This window comes from Lissotriton vulgaris, chromosome 2_1 (genome assembly GCF_964263255.1).
Source record: "Lissotriton vulgaris chromosome 2_1, aLisVul1.2, whole genome shotgun sequence".
NCBI lineage: Eukaryota > Metazoa > Chordata > Amphibia > Caudata > Salamandridae > Lissotriton > Lissotriton vulgaris.
The window spans coordinates 360,391,827-360,404,725 of NC_141687.1; the positions used below are offsets into that span (position 1 = coordinate 360,391,827).

The following is a 12,899-nucleotide window of genomic DNA, read 5'->3' on the forward strand; positions in this document are numbered from 1 at the left end:
ATATTGCCATCAAACCCAAGCACCTCTAATATCTTTACTTCACATTGGTTGTTATCCATTACCAATTCAAAGTCCTACCCTTCGGTCTTAAGTCCAGACCTCGCATATTCACCAAGTGAATGGCACCTGTAGCAGCAACACTCAGAAAACAAGATCATCAAGTATTCCCTTACTTATATGACTGGCTACTAAAAGCCCCAACTCCAGAACAAGCTACCAAAGCAACAGAAGCTTGCCTCTCCTTGTTTTGTGGGCTAGGCCTCTCAGTCAATTGGAAGAAGTTCTCCACGACACCCAGTCAGATCATGACATTCCGGGGAGCCTATCTCAATACCTTTCAGAACAGTGCTTTCCTCTCCCAAGAAAGGCAAACCAATTTGGCACGTTTGGCTCAAAATATTGCAGGAACACAGTAGTTTCTGTGAGGCAAGTTGTTCCTGGGGGTAATCTCTTCAGCCATAAGCTTGGTTCCCCTGGCTCGCCTCAAGATGAGACTGTTGCAAGCGAAGGATCCAGTTGGAAGAGTCCTTCGTGGACTTGATCTCTATCTCTCTTTGGATATTGTCCACTTTGGTATGGTTATCGCACATACCACATCTATCTCAAGGCCTCACTTTTCTACAGCTAGTGACAGATTTTGTCATCACTACGACTCCTCCATGGAAGGCTGGGAGAGGGAGCACATACAGGACCTTCCGATCCAGAGAAGGTGGTCCACAAGTCAGAAGTCTCTTCACATCAACAGCTTAGAGCTCAAAGCCATTTTCTTACTTTGCAAGCCTTCCTCCCAAGGATCACAAACTCCTCTGTGCCGGTTCGTACCGACAATACAACCAGTATGTATTATATCAACAAACAAGCAGGAATCTGGTCGCTAACGTTATCTCAGGAAGCCCAAGACCCTTGGGATTGGCTTGCAGCGCACAACATATCATTAAAGGCTGAACATCTATCTGGAGTCCACAACAACATATCATTAAAGGCTGACTGTCTGGAGTCCACAACACACTCACAGATGCCCTGAGTAGGACCAGGAACATCTGTCACTTGTGGGAATTTGAACAATGGCAACTCAACAGGATATTCTCTCTGTCGGGGAAACCATTGATGGATCTCTTCGCAACAGAAACCAGTACCAATTGCCTGTTTTACGCCAGTTGTTTTTCCCTCCCAGGATCATAGGGGAATACCCATTCGATGCACTGGTGTGGGATTTATCCATACACTTTTCCCCCATCCCTCACCAAGATAAAGGTGGAGCACCGTTGTCTCCTGTTGGTCGCTCCCAAGTGGCTCAGACAACACTGGTTTTGTGAGACTCTCCTCCTCTCAGAGTCCAGGTCCATTTGCCTCCTACCAAAGCCGTCTCTCCTGACTCGGAGCAAAGGTCAAATATGTTACCTGGAACCAGCATTTCATCATCTGCACGCATGACTCCTGAGTTCTGTGAATTTAGAAATCTAAGCCTCTCCCAAGAATGCAGAGATATTCTCTCTGAATCTAGGGCTGAAGGCACCAAGACTTACAGGTTGAAGTGAAAGAGATTTTGTCACTGGTATCTCCAGAATGAATTACATCCTTTCAAAGCCTCTCCTGAGCAGATCTTGCCGTACCTTCTCTCTCTGGCCAAGTCAGGCCTAGTCTAATCTTCATTGAAAGTTCACCTTGCAGCAATCTCTAGGTACATACAACCTCTGGAAACATCATCTCTCTCTGCTCCACAAGGCTTGTTAAACAATTCATGAAAGGACTCTACTGAGCCTTCCCTCCGGTGCGTCCTCCCTCCCATAATAGCATCTTAATGTGGTCCTTTCACAGCTAATGAAGCAGCCTTTTGAGCCTATTCATCAGGCTGAATTAAAATTTCTCATGTGGTTGCTCTTCTCCTTGCGCTCACATCTACTAGAAGGGTCAGTAAAATACAGGCCTTTACCCTTCAGAAAACCTTTCTTCCCTTCACAAATGAGTTTGTGCTTCCTAGAACGAACCCGAAGTTTCTCCCTAAGGTTCCTTCCCAATTTCCCCTCATTCTACCTGTAGTTCTTCTAACTTTTTTCTACTAACCCAACCACACAAGCTGAACAGGCGCTAAACACTAGGGACATTAAAAGATGCCTCAAATTCTGTTTGCAAGCAACTAAGAGTATTTGTAGCTTTTGGTCAAAGTTGCCAAGGCTCAGCTGTGACACAACAAACCATTGCCAGATGGTGCTCAGCGAAAATCCAATTTTGCCATACTGAAACGGGAAAACCTCTTGTAAAAAAAAAAGCTAAAGCCCACTGGACAAGAGCAGTTTCCACTTCAGTTGCTCTGTTCGCACGCATTCCACTAGAGAAGATTTGTTGTGCTGCTACATGGAAAAGCACTCACACATTCATGCAACACTACTGCTTAGAATCAACACAGCATACTGGCGCAGCCGTGTGACAGACGCTATTACGACATCTATTCCAATAAGCTGAGCCTCTTTAAGTTGAGGTGTCTTTTTTTTATATTTAAAGGTTAAATAGTTCTAGAGAGGATATAGATATATCACGCTTAACACTTTTCCCAATTTCACTTATTTTAAGAATTTTACAGCTAAATGCGTATCCTCTCATTCTGGCAGATACCAATGAATAAAGATGTAGCTTTCTGTCAGATTTTGTGTACTTCTGTATATTTAATTTTTCAGTATCGTTCCATTCTTCCCAACCACCCCTTTACTCCACTGCCTTGCCTGCCTGATCACCCCATTTCCAGGAAGGAGCTCAGGTGGATGAACACGTTTTATTGAAATGTTTTGTAAAAATTTGTCAAATGACACCAAAGTGTTTATAAAAAAACCTCTCCTACTGTGGAAACTCTGACCTAACTATAACTACACAGTGGTGACCGTCACTGTGTAATAATCTCTCTCTATTTATATATATATATGTATCGTGTGTGATCAAGAGTACCAGTTACTCGAAACGCGTCGCCAGGAAGGTTTTTAATAAAAGCAACATCTTGCCTGAAGCCGTGGGGTCTGTCTCCTTCTTTCGCCACGCCGTGGGTGTGGAGGTCAGAGGATTCTCATTGGATATATATATGTATGTTTGTGTATATGATTAATTAAAGGTAAAGTGCATTTAAGGTTTGTTATTGCTTACATGCAATGTAACAACTCCCAATGTAATGTAGTAAAAGTTACTGTTAATATAAAGACTCCAGATATGTTGCTTGAGATGTAATAACTCCTGTTGTAACACTTGGAAAGTGAGGTTAGCTCATCATGTAAACAATTTGTGGGACCCATTAGCTTGTAGCTGGGAGAGTCAGACCTGGATACTCCTCATATGAGAGTTGCATAGCTGCTAAAGAATTTACTATTTGACCAATGTACTTCAAATGACAAGTAAGATAGATTCTATTCTCATTGTTTACCCTGCACAAGTCGGTCAACGTAGTTAAATCCTGACATACACTTCCAGTGCTTACCCTTCTATGCAACACTGCCAGTACACTTCAGTTATGAATTGCACCCCTCTTGCTGTGCCATTATACCCAATTCTGGCCTGCACCATCTCATTGTATTAAAGTAGTGTAATCCATACCCATACCTAACTGCACTTACACATCCTAGCCTGCAGCACCCTATCCTATTCATATGCTATAACCCCTGCCCCACTTTAACTGTACACAATCATTCTGACTTATAGCACACCCCCTCTCTCAATATAGTCTGTAGTTCTGCCATTGCACCCACTCTTGACTTGAAGTATCCTCTGCTCTCCCAGAAGTAGTATTTTCACAGAAATATCTTTCAAGCCCTGCAGCGTCTTGTGCTGTTTAAGCTTTAAGACTTCCACTTTACTCTGCCAGTGCACCTTAGTATTGCCCTACATACCTTCCTATTTCAGCACTGAAACCACATGCAGCCCATGTTATGAACTTTATTGGCTGACCTACAGTATCTGCTGATATTATGGTATTCACAGCCATACAGAGCTCTCCCTGGTCACATAATTGCCTAAAGGATCTATCTAATAGAGACCCAAACCACCAAATCAGTAACTTTCTCTGAGTGTAAGGGTGAAGGTAGTTGGTTTCTTATTTGGGCTGCCACTTTAGGTGATATTCTCTCTGTCTTATTTTAGGTATGGGTGCGTTGGCCCTCCTTTAGTTCTAGCAAGTCACATTATGGTATTGCAGTGATCACATGTATGTCCACTGAAATAAATGAGTGTTCTCTCAGTCTCTACAGGATGAAAGCAGGAATGATACCCTGCACGACATACATCAGAAACTACAGGCCCAGCTGAGCCAGGAGAAGGCAGACATGCAGCAAAAGAGCGAAGAGCTGAATATCCTTATCCGGTAATACATTGTGATGAGGTGGTGAAAAGTGTAAACGCAGAAGGATGTGGGGGGAGGGGAGATCAAATCTCACCATTTGCTGTCTTCTCGCGTCAGACAACAAAGGCCTCAGGCCTTGGTTTCCAGTGGCTCTCTGCATCTTGAGATCTGCCTCTGAAGCACTCGGACCTGGGCGCACATAGAAGCCATGTTCTCTGAAGGATTGCTCTGGTGAATGCTTTACCATTCTTTTTTTGTTTGAATCTGTTTTATTACCTTTTAATTTACAATACAGACATGCATAGTACACATCACATTTTATTGTGTCAGCCGTTTGGTTCTTTAATGGTGAGTATACAGCGACACAGCTGCAAATAGGACGGGTACATATCTCTATCAGCAATGCACACTTGCTTCTGCTATGTGCGTTTGTTTATCACACATAGGCCATCGATGTCAGCTGGAGATCCTCAGTATCTAATGTGTGTCGACCCTGTAATTGCCTACCACGTAGTGGTCTGTTAACAGGGGAGGCGGGTAATAATGAAACGGTACAACATAAAACATAACCGGTGATTGTGTGATAAACTGGAGCTCTTCCTGGTTCCCTTGATCGATGTGTCCACTTTGCTGCCTTTGGTAAGGGGAGTCTGGTGTGTGCCTTTAGGTTATCGTTGGGTATTGTGCTACCTTGTCTGCCAGCCATTAACTCAGAACCACTTCCCCATCAGTGCCTTACCTTCCCTTCCAGTGTGTGTTCCGAGGCATTATTGTCAGCCGAGGGCACTGCGTCTATGTCAGTTCTGTGAATGTGTTGCAGCTCGACCAATATCTCATCCCTGCTTGTAGCAAGTGGTGTCTTGCCAATACCAAGTGTGCCCTCCGGTTGTAGTGCAGCACTCTCTGCTTTAGCTCATATCAGCATGGAACGCCTCCACGCCAATGTATGAGGGGACTCAGAGCCCTTTTATCTCCTGGTGATCACCTATTAGCCACTGCTATTCCTAGACCTAGGAAACAAGATATCACTGTGTTTTTTGCTTCTATGGTAGAGGTGCAGAATATAGGTCTTCCACTCAAACGGAACGGTGCGATCCGTGCTTTGAGAAAGCGTCCTCTCTACCTCCCTCCAGTATTCCTGTAAGCTGGGACACTCCCACAACATGTGCAGTATTTCGGCGTCTATAAGGTGGCAGTGGGGGCAGGCGGCGTCAACGCAGCTAAAGTACTGACTCATTTTAGCAGGAGTGAGGAATGCCCTCTGCATAATGTAAAACTGTACCTGGCATTGGGATATGCACTGGACCCTCCAGCACCGAGGTCCAGTCTCGGTCTGCAAGTGGGCGGCTCAGATCCCCCTCCCTGTGAAGTCTCAGTGGCCAATGTGATTGCAGTGTATTGTCTCAGGGAAGCAGCAAACCACTACGTGAGATGCCCACCTCTCCCCATTATATGCAAGTATTCGATGGTGAGATGTGTTAGGAGCTCGCTGGTCAGGTCTCTCCATTTTGAGGCAAGGGCAGCCAATAGCGAGCGGTGTAGCAGGAATTGCAATCTTCCTCCACCAATGTATCATATGGAATTAGGGTACCTTCCTGGTACAAGTCTCCCACATCTTGAATCCCCGCATCCCGCCAGCCACATAGCTCGACTCCTGTAGTTATGAAGCATCCCCTAGGTGGGCCTTCCAATGGGAAAGCAGGCTCATATGGCGACACACTCCGTGTGATATACAGGCTCCTGTGATAACATCTGTATGCCACATTAAGCAGGTGTGACTCTGGTGGTTTTGCCTACCCACAATGGTGAAACTGCCTAGTCAGGGCAGTTAAGGACCAGGGCGGTTGAGTGGTCGTTGTGTCACAGAGGTAGCGATCAGCCAGCCACTTTGCTACCCACTGCAATTGTGCTGTTAAGTAATACTGTTCTATGTTTGGTACCTTGAAAAACAAGTAGGAGAGTAAGGAGTTGTGTCCGTAGTCGTCGGACGGGGAATACTCCTGATTCCCTGGTCAAGGTTTGAAAGAACAAAATGGAGGAGTACTACCCGATGAGGGTAACTGAAGGCTTTTGTCTAAACTCAGGAAACATTGTTCCTTTGTTAGGAAACCCCTCACTCACCACCTAGTGGTGACTTGCTTCATCATCGGGGCCCACCCAAGTGGCCTAGCGTCACTTGGGTGTGCTTCAACACCTGCAATTGCAGTGGAGCTGGTAGTTAAATGTGGGGTGCAAACAAAAAAGAGTGTAAGTGTTTAAATTGTCCTGGTATGCTTTTATATAAAGTTTAATAAAAAAGTAACTGGACAAAATTAAAAATATCGGTGAGATAGTAGTAGGGAAGTTACGACCTACTTATCTCTGTTTTATGTGTTGGTCGACATGTTTCTACCATCAGGGGAAAATCCCTGGTATTCCTCAGGACCAAAACAAGGAAGTGGGTGGTATGTGCCCCCTAAAAGACACACCCAGCCCTAAATCCTCGGACGACCAGAAGAAAAATAGACTTCTGGGTACGCACACCTAAAATTAAGGGTGCTGAAAAACCTGTGGAAAAGGAAGAAAAGTGAATAAAATAATTACTATCCTGTTACGTAGTGCAGTGATAGAGTGCAGGATACGTGCAATTATTCTGGCTTTCCACAGTGGTGGTTGACACAGTGCCTTCATCGATGCAGAGCGTGTCTACAGGTGCTGTGCAAACGTGCTCATAGCTTTAGAGTTAAAATATCTAAAAAATAAGGTCTGATTTAAGCCTTAGTGCGTGCTTTATAAAATACATGCTGGCATCGTAGTCTGGGGTGCACTAAGTCGGAGTGCTCATATTTTGTACCGCCGGTGCCAGCTAAGTGGTGATTAATCGCTTTTTGTAGGACCTGTTCAGGGTTCGTGGTCAACAGAAAGAGACAAACTGGACTAACAAACATAAACAACATAGAGTAATTCACAACATGTGTTTTGGCAGAAAGATGGAATAGGGCTTACAATGCTGGGGCTCAGGTCGAGCTGCATCAAGCAGGAGTAGGGCGCTATGCCGGTAACAACATAATCTAGGAACAAAAGGATATGTTGTAGGTAAAGGGATAACTCCCCTATTCAGCGCTAGGGGGTGGCCTCCGTGGTTGGTCCTGCTTGGAGTGAGGGAGGGAAAAGGACAACTTACAGTTGTGTTGGCGGAATCAGGCCGATCACCTACTTCTCCGTGCTCGCTGCTTGGCAGCAACGAGACAGTGAGGGCGTGGCGCATAAATGCGTTTGTTTGCTTCCGGTGAAGCCCGTGTCAGTACGGGAGCCCGGGAGGGTCAAGGGTAGGCATTGTTACCAACCGGCGCAAGCGCATGCGCAAAGATGTGGTAAACAGTGGCTGACTGCTTGGGGTGGGCGTGGTTGCCGCCCAGCGCCGTAGTGAGGCTCAGCGGTTGGCATGGGAACTGAACGGCGCCGCGCCTGCGCAGTGGTGTTGTAAACACTGGCTGACGGGTGGAGGCGTGGTTGCCGCCCGGCGCCGTGTGTTTGCTCAAAGGGTCTGTTAGGAGCGATCTGCCATGGGTTGGTCTTAAAAAACTAGCTGAAACTAATGTCAGCTGGAGGAGGGATCTCACTGGGGCTTAATGGGGATGCCAAGTCGGTCATGAAACGGGCGGAAGTGGTGCCTACAGTCCATGGGGCCAAACTTTTGGGCTTGGATACATGGGGAAAGTGTTGCAAGACGAAGGGATGTTGAGCCTTCAGTCTATGGGGGCACATGTGTGCGCTGGGAAACATAGGAAGAGTTCTATAATTCGAAGACATGGGGGACTGGTTATAGTGTAAATGGTACTACAGCCTTTGGTTGCTAGAAGGCATAGGGGAAATGGGTGTAATGATAATTATCCTACAGCCATAGGAGGAATCATATGTATAGGAACTAATGTTGGTACAGACAGGTTAGTGGGAAAGAAGATTCATCTCAACACAGAATTCCATGGGATATTGTCATTAAGCCCATGGATGTGAGTGGAAAGTCTATATATCCATCTCTGTTCCTTTTCAAATAAGCGGGCCTGGATGTTAGGGCCTGCTTGCAGCTGTTCGATGACTGTCCACCTCATATCGTTGGTAGTATGGTGGGCCGTTAGAAAATGGTCTGTGAGTTTCGTCATGTTCTTTTTACATCTTATCGTGCTCCTGTGTTCACAGATTCGTTGTTTAATTTTTCGCGTCGTCATGCCGACATAGGGTTTACCACAGGTGCAGGTGATAAGATAAACCACATTGGAGCTATTGCAATTCGTATGGGACCTCTGCTCCCATGTCTTTCCTGGTTCCAAATTAATGGTCTTGGTATTTTCAGTGAGGTGACATACGCTACAGTCCCCACAGCGCGAATGTCCAGTGACTGGTGGTAGACCCCATATCTGAGTTAGTGTCGGTTCACTGGTATTGTGATTGTTTTTGGGTCTGGTGTTCACCAAGGTATTTTTTAGACTGTTCGCTTTTCTATATGAGAAGAGTGGTTTCTCCCAGTCGAATGATCCAGAGTTGATTATAGACCAATGTTTTCTGATACTTTTACTCACTTCATTGGAAATGACATTGTAGGTCGTCACACATGTCAGAGGTATATTCTCAGTGTCTTTTGCAATTTCCTCTAGAAGTGCTTGGCGTGGTTGGTTTCTTGCCCGTTGGCGGCATTTCTTAGTGATTTTGGTGGGGTATCCACGTTGAGACAGTTTGGTGGAAAGGTCATCTGCTTGTTCCCTGAAGTCCCGAAGATTGGTACAGTTCCTCCGTAGTCTTAAATATTGGCCGTAGGGGAGGTTCTCCCGTAGGGGCCGAGGATGAAAGCTTTCAAACCTGAGAAGGTTATTCTTAGCCGTGGGCTTGAAATGTGTCTTGGTGGTCGGGGTGTCCTGATGTTTTTGAATTTCAATGTCTAAGAAGATCATTTTTTCTTTGTCTATGCTGTGGGTAAAATGTAGATGTTGATCACGTGCATTGATCCAAGTGATAAAGGTTGTTAATATCTCTTGGGGGCCCTTCCAGATTGCTAGCACGTCGTCAATGTAACGGCGCCAGAACACCAGGTTTCCAAGATAGGGGTTGTTGGGCGAGAGTATATGTTGTGTCTCAAAATCAAAGACATAGAGTCCTGCTATGCTAGGAGCAAAAACACTGCCCATAGACGTGCCCCCTATTTGTAGGTACAGGATCCCTCAAATTCAAAATAGTTCCTTTTGAGAGCCAAGGTGGCACAGTCAATGATGAAATTTTTGGGTGTTCTATATTCCCATACGGTCTTTTCCAGGGTTTCTTTCAGTACCTTGATGGTGGCGTCTTGGGGGATGTTGGTATAGAGACTCTCTATATCTAAGCTGACCAATATCATATCATCCTCCATTTTGATAGTTTCCAAGATGGTAAGGAGGTTTTTAGTATCTTTCAAGTAGGTTGCGGTCCCTTGCACAATCGGTTTTAAAAAATAGTCACAGAATCCATTGTCTAGATTCTGTGACTATTTTTTAAAACCGATTGTGCAAGGGACCGCAACCTACTTGAAAGATACTAAAAACCTCCTTACCATCTTGGAAACTATCAAAATCAAGGTACTGAAAGAAACCCTGGAAAAGGGGCACGTCTATGGGCAGTGTTTTTGCTCCTAGCATAGCAGGACTCTATGTCTTTGATTTTGAGACACAACATATACTCTCGCCCAACAACCCCTATCTTGGAAACCTGGTGTTCTGGCGCCGTTACATTGACGACGTGCTAGCAATCTGGAAGGGCCCCCAAGAGATATTAACAACCTTTATCACTTGGATCAATGCACGTGATCAACATCTACATTTTACCCACAGCATAGACAAAGAAAAAATGATCTTCTTAGACATTGAAATTCAAAAACATCAGGACACCCTGACCACCAAGACACATTTCAAGCCCACGGCTAAGAATAACCTTCTCAGGTTTGAAAGCTTTCATCCTCGGCCCCTACGGGAGAACCTCCCCTACGGCCAATATTTAAGACTACGGAGGAACTGTACCAATCTTCGGGACTTCAGGGAACAAGCAGATGACCTTTCCACCAAACTGTCTCAACGTGGATACCCCACCAAAATCACTAAGAAATGCCGCCAACGGGCAAGAAACCAACCACGCCAAGCACTTCTAGAGGAAATTGCAAAAGACACTGAGAATATACCTCTGACATGTGTGACGACCTACAATGTCATTTCCAATGAAGTGAGTAAAAGTATCAGAAAACATTGGTCTATAATCAACTCTGGATCATTCGACTGGGAGAAACCACTCTTCTCATATAGAAAAGCGAACAGTCTAAAAAATACCTTGGTGAACACCAGACCCAAAAACAATCACAATACCAGTGAACCGACACTAACTCAGATATGGGGTCTACCACCAGTCACTGGACATTCGCGCTGTGGGGACTGTAGCGTATGTCACCTCACTGAAAATACCAAGACCATTAATTTGGAACCAGGAAAGACATGGGAGCAGAGGTCCCATACGAATTGCAATAGCTCCAATGTGGTTTATCTTATCACCTGCACCTGTGGTAAACCCTATGTCGGCATGACGACGCGAAAAATTAAACAACGAATCTGTGAACACAGGAGCACGATAAGATGTAAAAAGAACATGACGAAACTCACAGACCATTTTCTAACGGCCCACCATACTACCAACGATATGAGGTGGACAGTCATCGAACAGCTGCAAGCAGGCCCTAACATCCAGGCCCGCTTATTTGAAAAGGAACAGAGATGGATATATAGACTTTCCACTCACATCCATGGGCTTAATGACAATATCCCATGGAATTCTGTGTTGAGATGAATCTTCTTTCCCACTAACCTGTCTGTACCAACATTAGTTCCTATACATATGATTCCTCCTATGGCTGTAGGATAATTATCATTACACCCATTTCCCCTATGCCTTCTAGCAACCAAAGGCTGTAGTACCATTTACACTATAACCAGTCCCCCATGTCTTCGAATTATAGAACTCTTCCTATGTTTCCCAGCGCACACATGTGCCCCCATAGACTGAAGGCTCAACATCCCTTCGTCTTGCAACACTTTCCCCATGTATCCAAGCCCAAAAGTTTGGCCCCATGGACTGTAGGCACCACTTCCGCCCGTTTCATGACCGACTTGGCATCCCCATTAAGCCCCAGTGAGATCCCTCCTCCAGCTGACATTAGTTTCAGCTAGTTTTTTAAGACCAACCCATGGCAGATCGCTCCTAACAGACCCTTTGAGCAAACACACGGCGCCGGGCGGCAACCACGCCTCCACCCGTCAGCCAGTGTTTACAACACCACTGCGCAGGCGCGGCGCCGTTCAGTTCCCATGCCAACCGCTGAGCCTCACTACGGCGCCGGGCGGCAACCACGCCCACCCCAAGCAGTCAGCCACTGTTTACCACATCTTTGCGCATGCGCTTGCGCCGGTTGGTAACCATGCCTACCCTTGACCCTCCCGGGCTCCCGTACTGACACGGGCTTCACCGGAAGCAAACAAACGCATTTATGCGCCACGCCCTCACTGTCTCGTTGCTACCAAGCAGCGAGCACGGAGAAGTAGGTGATCGGCCTGATTCCGCCAACACAACTGTAAGTTGTCCTTTTCCCTCCCTCACTCCAAGCAGGACCAACCACGGAGGCCACCCCCTAGCGCTGAATAGGGGAGTTATCCCTTTACCTACAACATATCCTTTTGTTCCTAGATTATGTTGTTACCGGCATAGCGCCCTACTCCTGCTTGATGCAGCTCGACCTGAGCCCCAGCATTGTAAGCCCTATTCCATCTTTCTGCCAAAACACATGTTGTGAATTACTCTGTTGTTTATGTTTGTTAGTCCAGTTTGTCTCTTTCTGTTGACCACGAACCCTGAACAGGTCCTACAAAAAGCGATTAATCACCACTTAGCTGGCACCGGCGGTACAAAATATGAGCACTCCGACTTAGTGCACCCCAGACTACGATGCCAGCATGTATTTTATAAAGCACGCACTAAGGCTTAAATCAGACCTTATTTTTTAGATATTTTAACTCTAAAGCTATGAGCACGTTTGCACAGCACCTGTAGACACGCTCTGCATCGATGAAGGCACTGTGTCAACCACCACTGTGGAAAGCCAGAATAATTGCACGTATCCTGCACTCTATCACTGCACTACGTAACAGGATAGTAATTATTTTATTCACTTTTCTTCCTTTTCCACAGGTTTTTCAGCACCCTTAATTTTAGGTGTGCGTACCCAGAAGTCTATTTTTCTTCTGGTCGTCCGAGGATTTAGGGCTGGGTGTGTCTTTTAGGGGGCACATACCACCCACTTCCTTGTTTTGGTCCTGAGGAATACCAGGGATTTTCCCCTGATGGTAGAAACATGTCGACCAACACATAAAACAGAGATAAGTAGGTCGCAACTTCCCTACTACTATCTCACCGATATTTTTAATTTTGTCCAGTTACTTTTTTATTAAACTTTATATAAAAGCATACCAGGACAATTTTAACACTTACACTCTTTTTTGTTTGCACCCCACATTTCACTACCAGCTCCACTGCAATT

General features: G+C 45.6%; 1 protein-coding gene across 1 annotated transcript in view; it reads left to right on the top strand.

Annotated features, from left to right (window-relative positions):
- The window catches only part of BLTP2 (bridge-like lipid transfer protein family member 2), a 604,102-nt gene that overhangs the window by 496,643 nt on the left and 94,560 nt on the right, over positions 1-12,899 (top strand). The window contains exon 31 of the mRNA XM_086955158.1: positions 4,218-4,339. Coding sequence (XP_086811284.1) covers positions 4,218-4,339 — 122 coding nt within the window. The remainder of the gene's footprint in view (positions 1-4,217; positions 4,340-12,899) is intronic.